This window comes from Lucilia sericata, unplaced genomic scaffold, assembly GCF_015586225.1.
Source record: "Lucilia sericata isolate MDLA Ls3-8-SP2 unplaced genomic scaffold, ASM1558622v1 Contig001687F_arrow, whole genome shotgun sequence".
In the NCBI taxonomy this organism is placed as follows: Eukaryota; Metazoa; Arthropoda; class Insecta; order Diptera; family Calliphoridae; genus Lucilia; species Lucilia sericata.
The window spans coordinates 54494-77638 of NW_023995597.1; the positions used below are offsets into that span (position 1 = coordinate 54494).

At 30.0% G+C, this 23145-nt stretch overlaps 1 protein-coding gene across 1 annotated transcript in view; it reads right to left on the minus strand.

Moving 5' to 3' along the window:
* Window positions 1–18994, minus strand: part of LOC119612427 (dynein heavy chain 3, axonemal-like) — a gene marked incomplete at its 3' end in the record, with an annotated part of 70877 nt that extends 51883 nt beyond the window's left edge. Inside the window, 8 exon segments of the mRNA XM_037968233.1 lie at window positions 6816–6963; window positions 7032–7091; window positions 7324–7501; window positions 7630–7740; window positions 7812–7970; window positions 8220–8261; window positions 18379–18606; window positions 18676–18994. Coding sequence (XP_037824161.1) covers window positions 6816–6963; window positions 7032–7091; window positions 7324–7501; window positions 7630–7740; window positions 7812–7970; window positions 8220–8261; window positions 18379–18606; window positions 18676–18910 — 1161 coding nt within the window.
* Window positions 18995–23145: the final 4151 nt, after the last annotated feature.

A 23145-nucleotide genomic window follows, 5' to 3' on the forward strand; every position in this document is an offset into this window, starting at 1 on the left:
AACTCTTTATAGGCAAGACTATAGAACTTTCTGTAGTTAAGAGTATAGAGCTTTCTATAGTCAGGACTATAAAACTTTCTATAGTCAAGACTATGAATCTTTATATAGTCAAGACTGTATAACTGTATAGTCAAGACTATAAAACTTTCTATAGTCAAGACTATAATCTTGATCACAAGTATAGTCTTGAATAATATTCAAATTTATTCAATGAATATACACTCCACGCCACTTGAATAGCACATATATCAATTTTTTTTCAAAGCTTATATTTTTGGATCAGGAATTTCTGGAAACTTGTTTTTCCCCCTCATTGTAATATTTTTGTTCTGAATAAAATGTGACATGAATGGTTGATTTTATATAATTTTTTTTGTAAATTAACCGAAAAAACTACTGTTAAAAATTTGCCACTTGAGTAGAACATCCCCCAGAAAAAGTGATTTTATAGCAACTTTTGTAATTAAAACTTATTGGTTTAAATAATTTGCAACGATATTAATAAAACTAAGCTATTTTAGTAATGTGTTGAACCTCCTTGGTTGACTAACACTTCACAAATCCTGTTTACAAGTGATTCATATAGCTTGGCCATGTAATTCAGTTGCACTGAGTTCCAGACTTCTTTAATTGCATAGATTAGTTCAGGAATTGTTGAATACTGATTTCCAGACTCATAAACTTTTCGGGCAACCCATTCCAAAACTTGGGGAAATGTAAATAATCTAAATCAATAAGTTTTAATTACAAAAGTTGCTATAAAATCACTTTTTCTGGGGGATGTTCTATTCAAGTGGCGATTTTTTAACAGTAGCTTTTTTCCGTTAATTTACAAAAAAAATTATATAAAATCAAATATCACAGATATGACAGCCATTCATATCACATTTTATTCAAAACAAGAATATTAAAATGAGGGGGAAAAACAAGTTTCCAGAAATTCCTGATTCAAAAATATAAACTTTGAAATAAAAAATTGATATATGTGCTATTCAAGTGGCGAGGAGTGTAGACTTCTATAGTCTTGACCATAAAGCTGCTGATAGTCACGTCTGTAGAACTTTCTATGTAAATAGTATTTACTGTATAATCAAAATAATGGAACTGTCTTCAATCAAGACTATATATCTGTATATATGTATTTGTTTGTAGCAAAAACTTCTAAGCCGTTATGATGCTGTTTTAATTTAATGACTTGACCAAGTTTAAAAAAGTTTACCCTAATAAATATGATAAAATTTTTACTCACATATTTGTAATAAATTTATTTATATTAATACAAAAAGATTTATGAGTTTCTCATACTTTTAATTTAAATAGCAAACAAATAAAGAACATTTTTTCTTAAAGGTGGAGAGACTCGAACAATGGTTCTGCAATTTCTACGGCTCGAATTAAACAAATTTTCGCTGTCCATTGAAAAAGGTTTGCAGAGATTAAACTTTTAATTAATTAAATTTCAAGTTAAAATATTTGTTTGTCATCTTATTTAAAAAAATCTGTTATTTACACATTAGAAATATTAGTACTCGCTCTAATCTTATGAAAGCAGAGTTTTTATATTTTATCGTTTTTTTTTTTAAGTAAATGACATTAAAAGTAGCTGTTTAAAAGAACAATTTTGTGCAAGATATTGTCATATAATTTATTTTAATTTTTATAAATTTTTTTGAACTAACAAAACTCTACGTACTTTATATATGAAAATATTTATTTTAACATTTTCACATTCAATGACCCATTTAGTCATATTCAAGCAGTATAATGTTTACAGAAAATTTCGCAAACTTAAAAACTTTTTTATAAATACATAAAAATGTATGAACATTAGGGTAATCCCAAAATGGAAGATCTAATATATTTCTCAAATTTTTTGTCCTAATGTCAATATTTGGTGAACTGGATAAAAAGGTCCTTTATAGATTACTTTTTGGAAAATCTGGTATCATACACTAGAACACACTAGAACAAAAATTTTGAGAAATCATATCTTTAATTTTCAGTGGGAAAATCAGTACCATATTTTTTCACCAAACGGAGCCACCCTAATGTACATATTTTAAATATACAAACAAATATTAAACAAAACAAGTGGTGGCCACATTAAAAAAGAGCAAAATATACAAAATACACTGACTAACCAACAAAACTCCAAAAAAAAAATCCCATATGAAATTGCATAAATAGTAGAGGCTTAACCACACATTGCCCATTCGCCATCTCCACCACTCGCCAAATGACCAACAAAGTTTGGCCAAAAAGAAAAAAAAAAATTGCTAGACTGTCAGTCAAACAAATGCAACAAACTTTTGACTAATTAATAACAAAACCAAATTAATTTGGTAAAAGAAAAAATTATATAAAATAAACAGCAACAACTACAGCTGCAATATGCTCTGGTATTCATAATACTTTCAACTAATTAACAAAATGTAAACATAATATGGTATGGACGCTTGCAATAGAAATTAAACTTTTTTTGCAGGGGAGAGGAGCTTTTTTGTACACCTTGCCTAGCCATGAAAACCAAATGGTCTGAATTAAGTGAAAGGCACAAAGAGAAGAAGATTGCCGTATATGTACATTGTACATAGATATTTCTTTTTAATGATGATTTTTATTGTGGAATGTTTTATTTTATAAAGTAAATGTTGTACTATGTATTAGGTCTTTTAGCCCTTAAACTTTCCCGTCCCTCAAGGGCTTTTGTCTAGAACCTATATTTTGATGTATTAGAAATGAAATGACTATCCATCTCTTTATTCCCTACACCACTATAGTGGGGAGGGTATTATGCTTTTGTGATAATATTTGAACGGCACAAAAATATTGGTCATTTTCTGAGACGATTAAGACATGTCCGTTCGTCCGTCCGTCTTTCCGGCTGGCTGACTGGCTGTCCATGTAAACCTTGGTCGCAAGCTACAGGCGGCAATTTTCAAGATATTTTGATAAAACTTGGACTACACAAGTTTTTCGGCACAAGGACGATGCTTATTGTTGAGATCGGTCCCTTATTTCACCTAGCCCCCATACAACCAGATCACCCGATTTGGGGCTTTTAACTCATAACTACGTCAAATATACTACTAACTCTCCAAGGTACAGCGAAATAGCTCAGGGGGTTTTAACTCTGGTGTATTTCACACATTAAGCCTTTTCTTGATAAATGGACTTTTGTATTCCATGGAACTTATGTCATTATGCTATGGACCACTTTTAACCAGTGCTATATGGAGTTTGTAATACAATTTCAAAGTTTCATAATGTTCGTATTCATAATGTCATAAAAATACATTGGTGTGCAAAGAAAGCTAAATAGCGAAGGCCGGTGTTCGAAATATCGCAGAGTAAGTATAAAAACTCTTCGCCCGGCCGAAGGCCGGCTGCCCGGACATTTTTTGAGGCAACTAAAATGCATAAGCCACCAAAGTTGAAAAAATTCTGGGAACTACTTCCCAAACTAGAATGAAATAATCCCAACAAGAATGAAAAAACTCCAATTTGAACAAATTTGCTTAAATGATTTACTCCATATATACGAATAACTTAATTAGTTAAAGTCTAGTAATAGTTAGTTAGTTAGTTAGTAAGTTAGTTAGTTAAGTTAGTTTGTAGTTAGTTAGTTAGTTAGTTAGTTAGTTAGTGTTAGTTTTAGTTAGTTAGTTCGTTAGTTAGTTAGTTCGTTCGTTAGTTAGTTCGTTCGTTAGTTTTCGTTGTTCGTTAGTTAGTTAGTTTTTAGTTAGTTCTTTAGTTCGTTCGTTTTTAGTTAGTTTTAGTTCGTTAGTTAGTCGTTCGTTAGTTCGTTAGTTAGTTTGTAGTTAGTTAGTTAGTTAGTTTGTTAGTTAGTTAGTTAGTTTCGTTAGTTAGTTCGTTCTTAGTTCGTTAGTTAGTTCGTAGTTAGTTTCGTTCGTTCGTTAGTTAGTTTTCGTTCGTTCGTTCGTTCTTTCGTTGTTCGTTCGTCGTTCGTTCGTTAGTTCGTTAGTTGTTCGTTAGTTAGTTCGTTAGTTTCGTTCGTTAGTTCGTTCGTTCGTTCGTTAGTTCGTTTCGTTCGTCGTTCGTTAGTTAGTTCGTTCGTTCGTTCGTTCGTTCGTTCAGTTTCTCGTTTTTGTTCGTTTGTTCGTTCGTTCGTTCGTTCTTCGTTCGTTCGTTCGTTCGTTCGTTCGTTCGTTCGTTTCGTTCGTTCGTTTCGTTCGTTCGTTCGTTCGTTTCGTTCGTTCGTTCGTTCGTTCGTTCGTTCGTTCGTTCTCGTTCGTTCGTTCGTTCGTTCGTTCGTTCGTTCGTTCGTTCGTTTTCGTTAGTTCGTTACGTTTCGTTCGTTCGTTCGTTGTTCGTTCGTTCGTTCGTTCGTTCGTTCGTTCGTTCGTTCGTTCGTTCGTTCGTTCGTTCGTTCGTTCGTTCGTTAGTTCGTTAGTTCGTTGTTCGTTCGTTCGTTCGTTCGTTCGTTCGTTCGTTTCGGTTCGTTCGTTCAGTTCGTTCGTTTCGTTGTTCGTTTAGTTCTTCGTTCGTTCGTTTTCGTTCGTTCGTTCGTTACGTTCAGTTCGTTCGTTGTTCGTTCGTTTCGTTCGTTCGTTCGTTCGTTCGTTCGTTCGTTCGTTCGTTCGTTCGTTCGTTCGTTCGTTCGTTTCGTTCGTTCGTTCGTTCGTTCGTTCTTCGTTCGGTCGTTAGTTCGTTGTCTTCGTTAGTTAGTTTCGTTCGTTCGTTCGTTCGTTTCGTTCGGTGTTGCCGTTCTTCAGTTCGTTCGTTCGTTTCGTTCTTGGTCGTTCGTTCGTTCGTTCGTTCGTTCGTTCGTTCGTTCTTCGTTCGTTCGTTCGTTCGTTCGTTCGTTTCGTTCGTTCGTTCGTTCGTTCGTTCGTTCGTTCGTTCGTTCTTCGTTCGTTCGTTCGTTCGTTCGTTGTTCGTTTCGTTTCGTTCGTTCGTTCGTTCGTTCGTTCGTTCGTTCGTTCGTTCGTTCGTTCGTTCGTTCGTTCGTTCGTTCGTTCGTTCGTTCGTTCGTTCGTTCGTTCGTTCGTTCGTTCGTCGTTCGTTCGTTCGTTCGTTCGTTCGTTCGTTCGTTCGTTCGTTCGTTCGTTCGTTCGTTTCGTTCGTTCGTTCGTTCGTTCGTTCGTTCGTTCGTTCGTTCGTTCGTTCGTTCGTTCGTTCTTTCGTTCGTTCGTTCGTTCGTTCGTTCGTTCGTTCGTTAGTTCGTTCGTTCGTTCGTTCGTTCGTTCGTTCGTTCGTTCGTTCGTTCGTCGTTCGTTCTTCGTTCGTCGTTCGTTCGTTCGTTCGTTTCGTTCGTTCGTTCGTTTCGTTTCTTCGTTCGTTCGTTCGTTCGTTCGTTCGTTCGTTTCGTTCGTTCGTTCGTTCGTTCGTTCGTTCGTTCGTTCGTTCGTTCGTTCGTTCGTTCGTTCGTTCGTTCGTTCGTTCTTCGTTCGTTCGTTCGTTCGTTTCGTTCGTTCGTTCGTTCGTCGTTCGTTCGTTCGTTTTCGTTCGTTCGTTTTTCGTTCGTTCGTTTCGTTCGTTCTTCGTTCGTTCGTTCGTTCGTTTCGTTCGTTTCGTTTCGTTCGTTCGTTCGTTCTTCGTTCGTTCGTTCGTTCGTTCGTTCTTCGTTCGTTCGTTCGTTTCGTTCGTTCGTTCGTTCGTTCGTTCGTTCGTTCGTTCGTTCGTTCGTTTCTTCGTTCGTTCGTTCGTCGTTCGTTCGTTCGTTCGTTCGTTGTCGTCGTTTCGTTCGTTCGTTCGTTCTTTTTCGTTCGTTCGTTCGTTCGTTGTTCGTTCGTTCGTTCGTTCTTCGTTCGTTCGTTCGTTCGTTCTTCGTTCGTTCGTCGTTCGTTCGTTCGTTCGTTCGTTCGTTCGTTCGTTCGTGTTCGTTTTCGTTCGTTTCGTTCGTTCGTTCGTTCGTTCGTTCGTTCGTTCGTTCGTTCGTTCGTTCGTTCGTTCGTTCGTCTTCGTTTCGTTCGTTCGTTCGTTCGTTCGTTTCGTTTCGTTCGTTCGTTGTTCGTTCGTTCGTTCGTTCGTTCGTTCGTTCGTTTCGTTCGTTCGTTCGTTCGTTCGTTTGTTCGTTCGTTTTCGTTCGTTCGTTCGTTCGTTCGTTCGTTCGTTCGTTCGTTCGTTCGTTCGTTCGTTCGTTCGTTCGTTCGTTCGTTTCGTTCGTTCGTTCGTTCGTTTCGTTCGTTCGTTCGTTCGTTCTTCGTTCGTTCGTTTCGTTCGTTCGTTTCGTTCGTTCGTTCGTTTCGTTCGTTTCGTTTTCTTTTCGTTCGTTCGTTCGTTTCGTTCGTTCTTCGTTCGTTCGTTTCGTTCGTTGTTCGTTCGTTGTTCGTTCGTTTCGTTTTCGTTCTTTCTTTCGTTTCGTTCGTTCGTTCGTTCGTTCGTTCGTTTTCGTTCGTTCGTTCGTTCGTTGTTCGTTCGTTCGTTCGTTCGTTCGTTCTTCGTTCGTTCTTCGTTCGTTCGTTCGTCTTCGTTGTTCGTTCGTTCGTTCGTTCGTTCGTCGTTTCTTTGTTCGTTCGTTCGTTCGTTCGTTCGTTCGTTTTCGTTTTCGTTCGTTCGTTTCGTTCGTTGTTCGTTCGTTTTCGTTCGTTCGTTCGTTCTTTCTCGTTCGTTCGTTCGTTCGTTAGTTTGTTTGTCGTTCTTCTTTCGTTTTCTTGTTTCGTTCGTTCGTTTGTTGTTCGTTGTGTTTGTTGTTTGTTGTTTGTTTGTTTGTTGTTTGTTGTTGGCTCGTTTGTTTCTTAGTTGGTTCCTTAGTTGGTGGTTTGGTTCGTTGGTTGGTTCGTTGGTTGCCCAGATTCATAATGCATTCATTTTGTTATAAAAAATTTAATTATTTATACTGTATCACTCACATGTTTCATTAGACACTTATAACGCTTTTCGACCTGAGGCGTGAATTTTCTCCTCGATTCTGCAAGTCTAGCATTATAGTCCTTTAAAATCGAAGCTTTTTGAACTTCAGGATCAACTGGTAAAAAACCTTCCAAATATTTGAATTTTCTATAAATAAAGAATTAAAAATACAATAATGTAATTATCCTAATTAGAATGTATAATGAAAAACCTACTCCTTTTCCATACGTTTCAAATGCAGCAGAAATTCTTCATTTGTTGCAAAGTCTTTGCGACTAATTATAAGATGTTTTAAAATAACCCACGCTTTTAAGCCTGAAATATTTGAATAGGTTAAAGTTGAAAATTCGATTGAAATACGTTTTTGTTTAGCAACTCAATGAGGGTATTCATTTAAACGCATTTATTTACCACTTATCAAGAAGGCAAGACTATTTTGGACAGTTCATATGCGAGACAATTCAAACATTTACATGATGAGCCTTATTGTGCGAATATTTCACTTACTTTGTTTTTAACATGTTTCTGCCATCTATTACCTCCTGTTTTACTACATAGAGGTTGTTGATGTTCCCCTTTGGTGGCTTCGATTGTTGATCCTGTTGTCCTGCCTTAGCACGTTGTAAAGTTGGTGCAATTAATTCATCGATAACTTTACCCATACGTGCCAGTTCATTGCGACATTCTAAATGGTTTTATATACAATTTAAGAGTTTGGAGGGAGTTATAAAAATAATGATTTTAAATTTAAATCGTGTTCATTTCTGTTAGATGCAATTTGGAAATATTTGTAAATTTTTTTATTTCACTTACCCTCCGGAGTCCTTAAGGCATAATGATCTCCCGCCTTAAATTTTTAACCTTTCTCGGTGGTTTTAAAGCAGGTAAACGTAAACGTTTGGCCGAGGGTGTAAATATAACCACCTGCAAATAATTTATGCCATATTAATGTAATTTACATTTTACATACAAATTATATAATTATATAATATTACCAATCATATCCGTTGGACCACCATGTAATTTCTTCAATTCATTGGTAAACATGGCAGATTTAGTGCGACAATTAAAATAAAAAACACGTATTCGCCGGGTGCAATATATATCTAAAAGAGTTTGGGTTACCGCAAAAACCGACTCTTCGGTAGGCTGTTCTGTGTTGCACAAAATAAAAAAAGACAAAATGGTGAAAAAATTAATTGCAAACAATTTGTTTATTTTTTAATAATTATGTTAATTAATATATTTAAAAAAGTGCCCAGGGAAAAAAGTGAAAAACTATATACATCTATAAATGCATATAATAATATGTTTATTAATTAGGTTGTTAATTAAAAATATATGAATATCATACAAATATTAATGATATAAAGTAAAGCATAAGGTTCTGTGTGTATACATACCGTTCAAATATTTGTTTAGCCAGGGACATGGATCATCACAAACTGAAATTTCAAATAATAAATACATATTATGATATTTAATATATATTTTAATAAAATGAGGTTTTTGTTTAATTATAATTACAGTCTAGTCTTAAATTAATTGAAATAATTATTAAATTTTAATTTATATATTTTGTTTTAGATTGAAATTAAATCAAACAATAATTAAAATTATTTTTTAATTTTTTTTAATTTTTTTTTTAAATTTTTCTCTCCGTCTGTTTGTCTGTCTGTCTGTCTGTCTATCTGTCTGTTTCTTTGTTTGTTTGTCTGTCTGTCTGTCTGTCTGTCTGTCTGTCTGTCTGTCTGTCTATCTCTTTGTCTGTCTGTCTGTCTGTTTGTTTGTTTGTTTATCTGTCTGTCTGTCTGTCCGTCTGTTCGTCTGTGTGTTTATAAAAACCTTGTGTGCACTCTACAGGTCGCAATTTTCAAGATAATTTGATGAAATCTGGTACATGCTCCAAGGACGAAGCCTATTGAAATTCGTTAAAATCGGTCCATTATTTCGTATAGCCCCCCATACAACCGTAACCCTTGAATAGGGCTTTTGAGCTCATAATAATGTTAAGTGTTATTGCATCTCCACTTAAATCGTCAAGGCTTAGTTTTATATATGTATAAATGATGCTGCCGATTTACGTAATGATCGGGCCTTACTTGACCCTAGACCTCATATAAAATAACCTTTATAAAATTACTTAAAGGTCAACATTCAGTTATAAACACTAATATCACGATGAAATTCCGCATAAATTACTTTAATGTGGACACAAATCCCTCTACCAAAATTTATAAGTATAGGCCCACATTTGTCCTTGCCGCCGTATAGCAAGGAAATTCACATTTTTGACCAGAAATTGTTAAAATATTTCGGAATTAAAGCAACAACTTAAAGGGTTTATTATTTACAATAAATTACTTTTTTTATAAACTACTCCATGGTGTAGGGTATTATATGGTCGGTCATGACCGACTATACTTTCATACTTGTTGTTTTCTACTGTTAACAAGCGAATGCAACATATTCACAAGCAATCACGACGTTGTTGTTGTATTCCTCCACCAGCATTAAAAAAATTATAATTTTTGTACGACATTTTCGGAGGTTGTTTCGGGTTTTTGCTCATATCTCTGTTATTTGTGTGTGATAGAATTATTGAAGTTTTAGATTCCAAAGACATCTGGCGTCTTCAGAACATTAAATTCAATAGACAGACAGACGGATATGGCTTAATCGACTCTGCTATCTATAAGGATCCAGAATATACTTACATATATATATTATAGGGTCAGATTTTATAACAAATATAAATTTTCGGGATTTAAAAAGAAATATTGTTTTAGAAAAATATAAATTTTCTAAAACTTTCTCAAAAACAAACAAATTTTTCAGAAACTTCTACGAATAAGAACGAACTTCGAAATTTACTTATTGTTGACAAAAAAAGAGATTCTCTACAAGAGGACTCATATGGGGGTGGGGTTAAATATGGTCCTATCTTATAAGTGTTGGTAGAGGAATTTACGTCTATATCAAAGCTATTTATGTAGAATTTCATCGTGTTCTTAGTGTTTATAAGTGAATTTTGACCTTCTAGTCATTTTCTGAAGGAGAGTTTGTATGGGGCTGGGCAAAATATGGACCGATTTCAACCATTTTCAATAGCATTTGTACTTGGTTTGAAAAAAGAGTATGTGCCGAATTTCATCAAATTATCTTGAAAATTGCGACCTGTAGCGTGCACACAAGCTTTACATGGACATACGGAAAGACAGACAGACGGACGGACATAGCTAAATCGACTCAAAAAGTGATTCTGGGCCGTTTGGCATACATTATATTTGGGTGTTATAAACATCAGCACAAACGCATAATACCCTCCCCATTATGGTGGTGTAGGGTATAAAAATCTAAAATTCTTTTTACGAAGATTTTTTTCAATGAGTAATTTTGTTTAAAAACCAAAATTTCCGAAATTTTTTATAAGAGAAATTTTTAAAAACATTTTTCTTAACAGACAAATTTGCGAAAAATATTCTTTAAAAAAACAGAAAATTTTCTATAAAAAACCAATAATTTCTAACAAAATTTGAAAATTTTTCTAATTTTTTAAGGAAATTTTCTTTTAAAAGAAAACTTCAAATCTTATATCTTTTTTAAACTACTCATAAACATCAAAATACCTTTAGTATTTATTAAATATTTATATTTTTAATATGAATATGAAAACACACAATATCCTCTAAAGTAATAACTTTTATGAGACAACTTTATTTTTATGACATCTAAAGAGACCACCCAACCATTCAAGCAATAATAATCATCACCAACTCCATTTACACTCACCACTTTATGACATTCTTCTCTACTACTTCTGTCATTATTACTTCTTACTCCTTATTTTTTTTTTTTCATTTTCAATATTATTGTTTGTTTGCTTGTTTATGGGTGCATGTGAGTATGAGTTTATTCAGTTTTTTTTTATAGATTCTTATAAATATTTTACAAAAAATATAAAAAAATAATATAAAATTATCATCTTTTTATCAATAAAAATATTAAAAAAAGAAATGTTTATACGACATGCCAATATTTAAAATGACTAAAATTCGTGCTGCAAACAAAATACTACTAGAATTGGAGAAAAACCAAACACAAGATGTTGAGGGAAAAAAAAAATGAAAGAAGTTCATCGTGAGTCAGTCAACATTGTTGTCATATTGAAATGTACCAGTGTTGCATTGAGAATACTTTTGACTCAATTTTAAATAAAATTCACACACTCTATTATTTGGGAGTATTCTACTATGATAACAATAGCAACAACAAGAGAAAAATAACATCAAACGTACCAACAACAAGTAAAATAAACAACAATAACATACAACTACAAATAAACATTTTAATGGCATGTACTCCTTCGGGAAATATCAGATAAATGTTTATATGTATGTATGTTTATGTAGGAGCAGGAGAAATGTATGAACAGTGAACAGTCCTAAGTAATATAAGAGGAATTTTTTCAACATTTTCTATTAAAATGTTATTTTTTTTGAAATTTCTATTTTTATAGAAAATTTGTTTAATTTGTCCTTTTGAAGAAGAAATGCTCTCGTTTAGTAGAAAATTTCGGATATATTCTCGTTTTTACAGGAAATTTTCGAAGATTTGTATAATTTCTTTAACATTTTTCTCGTTTTAAATACAGGAAACTTTCGAACATTTTCCATTTTTATAGAAAATTTTTGAAGATTTCTCTTTTATAGAAAATTTTCGCACATTTTCTACTAACTAAAACTAACTAACTAACTAACTAACTAACTAACTAACTAACTAACTAACTAACTAACCTAACGAACTAACGAACTAACTAACTAACTAACTAAACTAAACTAACTAACGACTCAACTAACTAACTAAACTAACTAACTACACTAACTAACTAACTAACTAACTAAACTAACTAACTAACTAACTACTAACTAACTAACTAACTAACTACTAACTAACTAACTAACTAACTACTAACTAACTAACTAACTAACTAACTAACTAACTAACTAACTAACTAACTAACTAACTAACTAACTACTAACTAACTAACTAACTAACTAACTAACTAACTAACTAACTAACTAACTAACTAACTAACTAACTAACTAACTAACTAACTAACTAACTAACTAACTAACTAACTAACTAACTAACTAACTAACTAACTAACTAACTACTAACTAACTAACTAACTAACTAACTAACTAACTAACTAACTACTAACTAACTAACTAACTAACTAACTAACTAACTAACTACTAACTAACTAACTAACTAACTAACTAACTAACTAACTACTAACTAACTAACTAACTAACTAACTAACTAACTAACTAACTAACTAACTAACTAACTAACTAACTAACTAACTAACTAACTAACTAACTAACTAACTAACTAACTAACTACTAACTAACTAACTAACTAACTAACTAACTAACTAACTACTAACTAACTAACTAACTAACTAACTAACTAACTAACTACTAACTAACTAACTAACTAACTAACTAACTACTAACTAACTAACTAACTAACTAACTAACTAACTAACTAACTAACTAACTAACTAACTAACTAACTAACTAACCTACTAACTAACTAACTAACTAACTAACTAACTAACTAACTAACTAACTAACTAACTACAACTAACTAACTACTAACTAACTAACTAACTAACTAACTAACTAACTAACTAACTAACTAACTAACTACTAACTAACTAACTAAGAACTAACTAACTAACTACTAACTAACTACTAACTAACTAACTAACTAACTAACTAACTAACTAACTAACTAACTAACTAACTAACTAAACTAACTAACTAACTAACTAACTAACTAACTAACTAACTAACTAACTAACTAACTAACTAACTAACTAACACTAACTAACTAACTAACTAACTAACTAACTAACTAACTAACTAACTAACTAACTAACTAACTAACTAACTAACTAACTAACTAACTAACTAACTAACTAACTAACTAACTAACTAACTAACTAACTAACTAACTAACTAACTAACACTAACTAACTAACTAACTAACTAACTATAACTAACTAACTAACTAACTACTAACTAACTAACTAACTAACTAACTAACTAACTATACTAACTAACTTAACTAACCTAAAACTAACTAACTAACTAACTAACTAACTAACTACTAACATAACTAACTAACTAACTAACTAACTAACTAACTAACTAACTAACTAACTAACCTAACTAACTAACTAACTAACTAACTAAACTAACTAACTAACTAACTAACTAACTACTAACGAAATAACTAACTAACTAACTAACTAACTAACTACTAACTAACTAACTAACCTAACGAACTAACTAACTAACTAACTAACTAACTAACTAACTACTAACTAACTAACTAACTAACTAACTAACTAACTAATAACTAACTAACTAACTAAACTAACCTAACTAACTAACTAACGACTAACGAACTAACTACTACTAACTAACTAACTAACTAACTAACTAACTAACTAACTAACTAAACTAACTAACTAATCTAACTAAACTAACTAACTAACTACTACACTAACTAACTAAACGAACTAACTAACTAACTAACTAACTAACTAACTAACTAACTAACTAACTAACTACTAACTAACTAACTACTACTAACTACCTAACTAACTAACTAACTAACTAACTAACTACTAACTAACTAACTACTACTAACTAACTAACTAACTAACTAACTAACTAACTAACTAACTAACTACTACTAACTAACTAACTACTACTACTACTACTAACTAACTAACTACTACTAACTAACTACTAACTAACTAACTAACTAACAACTAACTAACTAACTAACTAACAACAAATAACTAACTACTAACTAACTACTAACTAACTAACTACTAACTAACTACTAACTAACTACTAACTAACTACTAACTAACTAACTAACTCAACTAACTAACTACTAACAACTAACTAACTAACTAACTAACTAACTAACTAACTAACTAACTAACTAACTAATTAACTACTAACTAACTAACTAACTAACTAACTAACTAACTAACTAACTAACTAACTAACTAACTAACTAACTAACTAACTACTAACTAACCAACTACAACTAACTAACTAATTGATGCTTTACTCTCTTAGTAGGAGTTTTTTGAGATTTTCTCTTTTAATATACAATTTTCAAATTTCTCTCTTATCACATAAATTTCAAAATTCTCTCTTTTTATTGAAAATCTTCGAAATCTGAATTTTTCCCGAAAATCATGTAAATGTTCACTCTTTATTGAATTTTTATAGAACAGTTTTTAGCAGTTACTCTTTTTTTAAAAAAAAATCTTAATGTTTCTTTAAATAAACATTTCTCCTATTGATCAAAAATTCTTAATAATTCCATTTTTATCGAAAATTTTCGAAATTCTCCCTTTCTAAAGAACGTTCTCTTTATAGATGTTTTACTCTATTAGTTGGAAATTTTTGAGATTTTCTCTTTTGATAGAAATTTCGAAATTTTGGCTTTTCATTAAAAACCATTGAAATTCTCCCTTTTTATAAAAAAACGCAAAATTTCTCCTTTTGAAATAAAAATGAAAATTCTCTTTGACAAATTTCTCGAAATTTATATAAAATTCATTTCTTTATAGAAAATTACAAAAATTTTCGTAGTAAATTTTTTTATTAAAAAATATTCTATTTAATAATTTTCTTTAAAAATTTTGTACAGCAATATTTTTTTTTGTCACCCACTGTTTATAGTAAAACGTATGGATGCATGGCCCCGTTCACTCAAATATAATGTTACGGGTTATTTGCTTTCTTTAACTTATGTATTGAATGTTCTCATATGTTGTTTCATATTTTTACATTTATTTCAATGTTTTTTTTTAAATTTTTATAACATTTTTATTTTTAAAACAAAAATATTTTATACACTTTATTAAACATGTTGTCATAGTAGTTGTTAATTTCCTTTCTTGCAATAAAATTAATTAGTTTTACTTTTAACAATACTATTACAAAATGATTTTTCTATTAGATCTACTAAAAAGCTAAGAAAACAATTTGGCAGGAATCGATCCTGCAAACCCCAGTCTAATAGACTAACTTAGTGATAAAACTTATCTGCTAAGGTATTCAAAAACAAATATGAATATTTTGTAATAAATATTATATTAACCAGTTTCTATGCATATAAAGCGTCAATAATATTAAAAATATTAAATTTTGTACGTTTTCCATATTTACACCCCCCAACCCTCCTCTAAAGTTGCTTTCAAACTCTATTTATATCCAGCTAATGCTGTTGTTCTATAAACTATTGTACACTTCAGTAACGTTCATTTCATTTTTTATTTTTTTTTTTATAGTAGAATGTATTTAAAAAAAAATAAGAATATATAAAATAAATTGTTATAGTATAATATTTTTACCTTTTACATAAATTTTTATATATTGTTTTTCTTTCATATTACAATACTGACGTTTTTTTTTTTTCACTTTTTGTTAAATTTTTTTTTGTTAAAACATCTGTAAAATTGTTTATATTATGTGTAAAATGTGTTACATTTAAAATTTGTATATTTGTATTGAAAGTAAATATGTTAGTGTGTATGTTCTTGTATTTTTATTAAATGTAATAAAAAAAAAGAAAGAACAAAAATTGTATTCAAATGTAGATTAATAATAATCATAAAAAATATATATATATTTTAATATTATTCAAGTGGTTATTTAAATATTTATGTGTACATGCTCAATAAATATATGTATTTATGTATGGATGCATTTTTAAATACATTAACAAAAAGAGCAACGTGAAAAAAAGGGGAGCTAAAAAATGGCCATAAACAAAGGGATAAATAAATATTAAAAAAAAAAACATACATAACAAAATGTAAAAAAGGTCATTTTACGCCCATTAGAGTTTCAAAGTGTTAAATGTTATTTAAAGTATTTAACATGTAATTTACATACAAAATTCAGGTTAAATAGAGGAGATTTCTAAAAACGGAAATTTTTCAAATATTTTCTAAAAACTCTAGATTTTTTTTTTAAAGATTTTCTATAAGTTAAGAGTGAATCTTTGGAATATTTTTTTTAAATGAAGAATTTTACAAAAATTTTCTATAAACAGACAACTTTTTGAGTTTTGTTAAAAATTTTGCAAGAATTTTCTTAAAAAGGAGAAATTGCTGTTAGTGCTTCCCCAAGCAATATGGTGGAAGTTGGCTCTTAGACTAATTCTATATTCATATATTTCCTCTACTTAGGTGAAACCGTAACTTTGAAAGTACAGATTGTCTTCGATTTTTTCAAAATGGGTCTCAAAAATTCCGTAATTTTGAGCTGGTTGCGGAAAAAATAATTTTAAAATTTTCTTAAAATATTTTTGGTCCACAAAATTAATTTTAGTGGGTTGGAGAGGCATATTATTTCCACTTTTTATTGAAATACGTGTCAAAATTGTCGTAATTTTTAGCTTATACTGACAAATATTTAAAAACTATTCTGGCATTTGGTTTGGTCCATTTCAGAATTTTTTAGATTATTTTCGCAATTTTTAAGAAAATCTGAAGTAGACTATATATGGCGGATAGACGTAATATTTTACCGATATTGCCCATTTTTTCTATAAAAATAAGTAAAGTAGCCAATTTAGTATTAAGTCGATTTAGTTATATCCACCTGTCTGTATGTATGTCTGTCTGTCTGTCCATCTATGTGTTCATAAAAAAATTTGATAACATTTAACATATACTCTTCTTTTGATCCAAAGACTGAAGTATATGGTTAAAATAGATCGCTTATATCACCTAGCCCCTAGCATACAACCTTACCCCCTCCTAATAGGGCCTTTGAGCTTATAATTATAGTTTTATATAAGTCTAAATGATACTGCCGATTTTCGTAATGATCGGGCCTCATATGATCATAGCCCGCATACAAAGTCCCCTTCATAGAATGGCTTGATAGTGAAAATGTATTTATAAACACCGTAGACATAATTCCCTCTATCAACATTTATAACGATAGGCTCATATGAAACCTGTCTCTTTCATGTCTATACTAGCATTTTAAGAGTTTAAGTATTTTTCTGACTGATCCTCATAAAATATGACAAAGACTCAATAAAATTTTTGAAAGGGACTTTGTGTCTGATCGTCATAAAATTTTATAAAACTATATCTAGTTGCATTTCATCGCTCTACTGGCATTTTAAGATATTTATAGATGTTAAAGTAATTTTTTTAAGGGAGCTTTTATATTAGGGATAAGGTCAATTATGGTCCAATCCTTATAAAATTTGACTAAGAGACATTACTTCCTTTAAAATTTTTTATGTTATGAGCGTTAAAGATATTTTCTGAAAGGGACCTTATATGGGCGTTTTTTGAGTGGGACTTTATATGGGAAAAGAAAGATTTTGGTTCATATAGAAGTTACATGCTTTTTTTAAGCCAATTATTAGCGTTAAAGTCATTTTCTGAAGAAGACCTTATATAGAGGGTTGGATCAATTGTGGACCGATCCCTTTAAAATTTGCCAAATAGATTCATAGTGGTGCTGTTAAGTCAGATATGAGGGGGACTTTATAAAGGGGTTAGGGTCAATTATAGACCAATCCTCTATAATAATACTATTTAACAGATTTAAGATCCTATAAAACCTTTTTATGCCGAATATCAACATTATTCTTGTTTTAGCCAGTTATGAGCCTTAAAATTCATTTTCTGAAGGGGACCATATGTGGCGGCTAGGCGAAATTGTGGACCGATATTGACCATTTTTAATACCAAACAAACTGCATCAACTAAAAATATCTGTTCCTATAGCTGCTTCCATTTGAACTCTATTGTGTTTTCAACAGACGGACAGACAAATTTTATAAAAAAATCTATAAATAAGTAAGGATGTATAGTTGGGCATGACAGACCATATGATACCCTAAACCAGATAGAATATTAAAAAAGTGGATTGTTTGTTTAATAACAAAGCATTTAGTTTGTTTTTTACCTTAATTAAGAAATATTGTAACAATTTGTTTAAAAAATCAAAAAGAGGTGTTATATGGGCCAAGGGTAATTATGGGACTATCCTTATAAATTTTGGTATAGGGATTTACATCTACATTAAAGTTATTTATGCAAAATTTGGATACGGTTGTATGGGGCGAAATAATGGACCATTTCCAATTATTTTCTATAGGCTTCGTCCTTGGGTCAAAAGAAGAGTATGTGCCAAAAGTTCATCAAATTATACTGAAAATTCCTATGGCGTGCATACAAGGTTTACATAGAGACACAGACGGACAGAATTTTCCACAAAAGAAAAATTTATCACAATTTTTAAATTCTAAACATATTTTTGTAATTTCAATTTCAATAATATAGAAACAAGATTATTAACCTAGTTGGTTCCGATTGAATAAGAATATATTAGAGGGAACTTTATGGTGTAAAATTTAAACCAATTCACACTTTAAAGTTAACTAATTAAAACAATACGTTCATATAACTAATAAAATTTTTTCACTTACCATCAAAACCATAGAAATGTAATTTCTTATTACGAAGCATTTCAAATTTCTGTGGCATGACAATGTCTTTCAATTGCAATTTTTGTAAATTGTCATCAACATCATTATTATAATCATCATCATCGTCATCACATTCATCATTTTGCCTTGCAACATTCTCTATATCATATTGATGAAATTCCAATTCTTTATTACAGCGTCCGGTAATGGCATTCGATTGCATGTGAGCTGCAAATAAAGATTTAAAAGAAATTCATTCATATATTTCATACAACAAAAGGGAATTTATTGATTTACAAATTTTCTCTATGATAAACTCTTTAACCGGATCCAGTGGTAATTCATCGTATTTATATTTTAAATTATAGAATGGACAGTCGACCAAAGGTCGTGGTTTTAGCTGAGCAGCCACTAAAGTTTTACGTTCAGTTTTACAAAGAGCTTCCTCAGCTGGACGATTAATGATTTTTTGACGTCTCTGCGGTTTGCAATATGGACGTTTTTCAGGTTGTGTCTTTATGACTTTCTTCATGCTGCTGCTGCTGCTAGTGATGATAATGGAGTTTTTTTTTGTTTTGTGTGGTTGTCTTTAAATATTTATTTCAATTCAAGTTGTTTAATATTTTTTATTTTATTATTTATATTTTTCTTTAAACGTTTTCAGTTAAAATTGACAGTTTGTATAAAACCATTTTGATCTATTTTTACAAAATTGAAATGTCAATCATTTGAGTTGAGTATGTTCAGTTTAGTTTAGTTTTAGTACTGTTCGCTTTTTAAGTTTTGTTTATTTGTTTTTTTATTATTATTATTTTAAAAAATAAATATTGTTAAGGCAACCAAACAAGCAGCTTTGTTGCATTGGCAACCATAATACGCATCAGCTTTATGTCTACGGTGGCAATAGCATTTCTACTTGCTGGTGCTGCCATATACATAGTTATAGCAAGACATCATAAGCCGTTGCAATAACAGCTGCAATTGCACTTAGTGTTATTATTATTTTTGTTTTTATCCACCACTAATATTGTGGCATATTAAAGTTTGTGTTTTTCTTTTTGATCGGGAAGACATGTGCGAGGAATTTAAAATTTAGTAAATTTTTCTATAAAAAGAGGAAATTTTCAATTAAAAAAGAAATTATCAGAATATTTTATAAAAAAATTTCTGCCAAAACGGAAATTTTCAGAAAATTTTTTATAAAAAGAGAAATTTTAAAACAATTTATTAAAATAAAAAAATTTACAAAAATTTTCTATAAAAAGAGACTTTTTCCGAAAACTTTATTAAAAAAGACACTTCTACACAAATTTCGGAAAATTTACGAAAATTTCTTATAAAAATGGAAAATTTCCTTTAAAAAGATAAATTTTTCAAAAATTTCCTTTAAAAAGATACATTTTACAAAAATTTCCTATGAAAATAGAGATTTTCAAAAATTTTTTATAAAATATTGAAGATTTCTATTAAAAATAGAAATTTTCCGAAAATTTTCTATTAAAAATAGAAATTTTCCGAAAATTTTCTATTAAAATAGAAATTTTCCGAAAATTTTCTATTAAAAATAGAAATTTTCCGAAAATTTTCTATTAAAAATAGAAATTTTCCGAAAATTTTCTATTAAAAATAGAAATTTTCCGAAAATTTTCTATTAAAAATAGAAATTTTCCGAAAATTTTCTATTAAAAATAGAAATTTTCCGAAAATTTTCTATTAAAAATAAAAGATTTATTTATTTTATTTAATTTTCGGAAATTTTCTATTAAAAATAGAAATTTTCCGAAAATTTTCTATTAAAAATAGAAATTTTCCGAAAATTTTCTATTAAAAATAGAATTTTCTATTAAAAATAGAAATTTTCCGAAAATTTTCTATTAAAAATAGAAATTTTCCGAAAATTTTCTATTAAAAATAGAAATTTTCCGAAAATTTCTATTAAAAATAGAAATTTTCCGAAAATTTTCTATTAAAAATAGAAATTTTCCGAAAATTTTCTATTAAAAATAGAAATTTTCCGAAAATTTTCTATTAAAAATAGAAATTTTCCGAAAATTTTCTATTAAAAATAGAAATTTTCCGAAAATTTTCTATTAAAAATAGAAATTTTCCGAAAATTTTCTATTAAAAATAGAAATTTTCCGAAAATTTTCTATTAAAAATAGAAATTTTCCGAAAATTTTCTATTAAAAATAGAAATTTTCCGAAAATTTTCTATTAAAAATAGAAATTTTCCGAAAATTTTCTATTAAAATAGAAATTTTCCGAAAATTTTCTATTAAAATTAGAAATTTTCCGAAAATTTTCTATTAAAATTAGAAATTTTCCGAAAATTTTCTATTAAAAATAGAAATTTTCCGAAAATTTTCTATTAAAAATAGAAATTTTCCGAAAATTTTCTATTAAAAATAGAAATTTTCCGAAAATTTTCTATTAAAAATAGAAATTTTCCGAAAATTTTCTATTAAAAATAGAAATTTTCCGAAAATTTTTTATTAAAAATAGAAATTTTCCGAAAATTTTCTATTAAAAATAGAAATTTTCCGAAAATTTTCTATTAAAAATAGAAATTTTCCGAAAATTTTCTATTGAAAATAGAAATTTTCCGAAAATTTTCTATTGAAAATAGAAATTTTCCGAAAATTTTCTATTAAAAATAGAAATTTTCCGAAAATTTTCTATTAAAAATAGAAATTTTCCGAAAATTTTCTATTAAAAATAGAAATTTTCCGAAAATTTTCTATTAAAAATAGAAATTTTCCGAAAATTTTCTATTGAAAAGAGAAATTTTCCGAAAATTTTCTATTGAAAAGAAAAATTTTCCGAAAATTTTCTAATGAGAATAGAAATTTTCCGAAAATTTTCTAATGAGAATAGAAATTTTCCGAAAATTTTCTATTGAGAATAGAAATTTTCCGAAAATTTTCTATTAAAAATAGAAATTTTCCGAAAACTTTCTATTAAAAATATTTTCCGAAAATTTTCTATTGAGAATAGAAATTTTCCGAAAATTTTCTATTGAGAATTGAAGTTTTCCGAAAATTTTCTATTGAGAATAGAAATTTTCCGAAAATAAGTTTCAAATTCTCCATTAATTTCATTTGAACCTTAAATTTTCTGAATAAATATTCATTTCAACAAAACTTTTAAAACATTTGACAAAAATGACTAATGACCGCTGCTAATGGACCCCGTTCGTGTACGAATTTCCAATTTGCTAAACAGTGAAAAAAATTAATCAGCATTTTAACAATTAATTCTTATGATTAATATTTTCTAGTAGCTCAAAAAAAAGGAAGAAAACCATTTCGCTTGTATTTGAGAAATGATTTTGAAATGCAGGATTTGTCTCTCCCTTTTGTAAGTCTCATGAAAAGCACGTGACCGGTATTTACGAACGTTTGCATGCAACATGATCTTTAAATAAATAAATTATAGAAGCGGTCTTAAAGTTTTCTCTTTCCAATAATTTTTAAGGTCAGAGTTGACTTGTAGTATTGTACATATTTTGTTGCTGGCTTTTGATGCAGTAGAAAGTCATTACATGCAACAGTTTTGTTATGTATTTTCAATTTTCCAAACATTGGCAATGGACGACATACTATTGACGTGTACATATTATGAACTTGAGTATGTGCGTCTCGTTGTGCGCGTGTGTACTTGTATTTTTTGTGTTTTCCTTTTTGTTTCCGAAAAATAACTGCCAATGTGATTTACACTTTGAAACTAAAATAAATGCCACTAAAGAAGGAACACACAAGTGTTTTTATTCTTTATTTTCGTAAAGCACTTAAATGAGTGTGAGCCAGAGTAATAGCGACGGACTGCACACTTTTGAAGTCTTGGTAAATAAAAACTAGTAGGGCCCAATTTACACAGGGCAAGTTATATTTTTGCTTTTTTTCTTTCTCTTAAAACATGGCCATCACCCTTCTGTTCCGCTTATTAAACCACGTTAGACTTGGGCAAAGGAAACCTGCCTCGTGTAAACGTAGAGTAAAGTCATCGTATAATTAGAAATGGTTTGGAGATGACATATAGTAGAACAGAGTTAGAGTAGAGTTAGAGTAGAGTTAGAGTAGAGTTAGAGTAGAGTTAGAATAGAGTTAGAGTAGAGTTAGAGTAGAGTTAGAGTAGAGTTAGAGTAGAGTTAGAGTAGAGTTAGAGTAGAGTTAGAGTAGAGTTAGAGTAGAGTTAGAGTAGAGTTAGAGTAGAGTTAGAGTAGAGTTAGAGTAGAGTTACAGTAGAGTTAGAGTAGAGTAGAGTTAGAGAAGAGTTAGAGTAGAGTTAGAGTAATGTTACAGTTGAGTTAGAGTAGAGTTAGAGTAGAGTTAGAGTAGAATTAGAGTAGAGTTAGAGTAGAGTTAGAGTAGAGTTAGAGTAGAGTTAGAGTAGAGTTAGAGTAGAGTTAGAGTAGAGTTAGAGTAGAGTTAGAGTAGAGTTAGAGTAGAGTAGAGTAGAGTTAGAGTAGAGTTAGAGTAGAGTTAGAGTAGAGTTAGAGTAGAGTTAGAGTAGAGTTAGAGTAGAGTTAGAGTAGAGTAGAGTAGAGTGGAGTTAGAGTGAAATTAAAGTAGAGTTGTGTGAGTGAAATAAACTTCGCCTGCAGTTACCAATCTATCACCGCAGAGTAGTTCCCACACTAAGCTGTATGTATGTATATGGAACTGTTGTCTGCATTTTCAACTTCCTACTCTTAGTTGTTAATATAAGGCACGTAGAAAATTGCTTACACCCTGTGAAAACAGTGCAAATTAAAGGTACGTGTTAGTG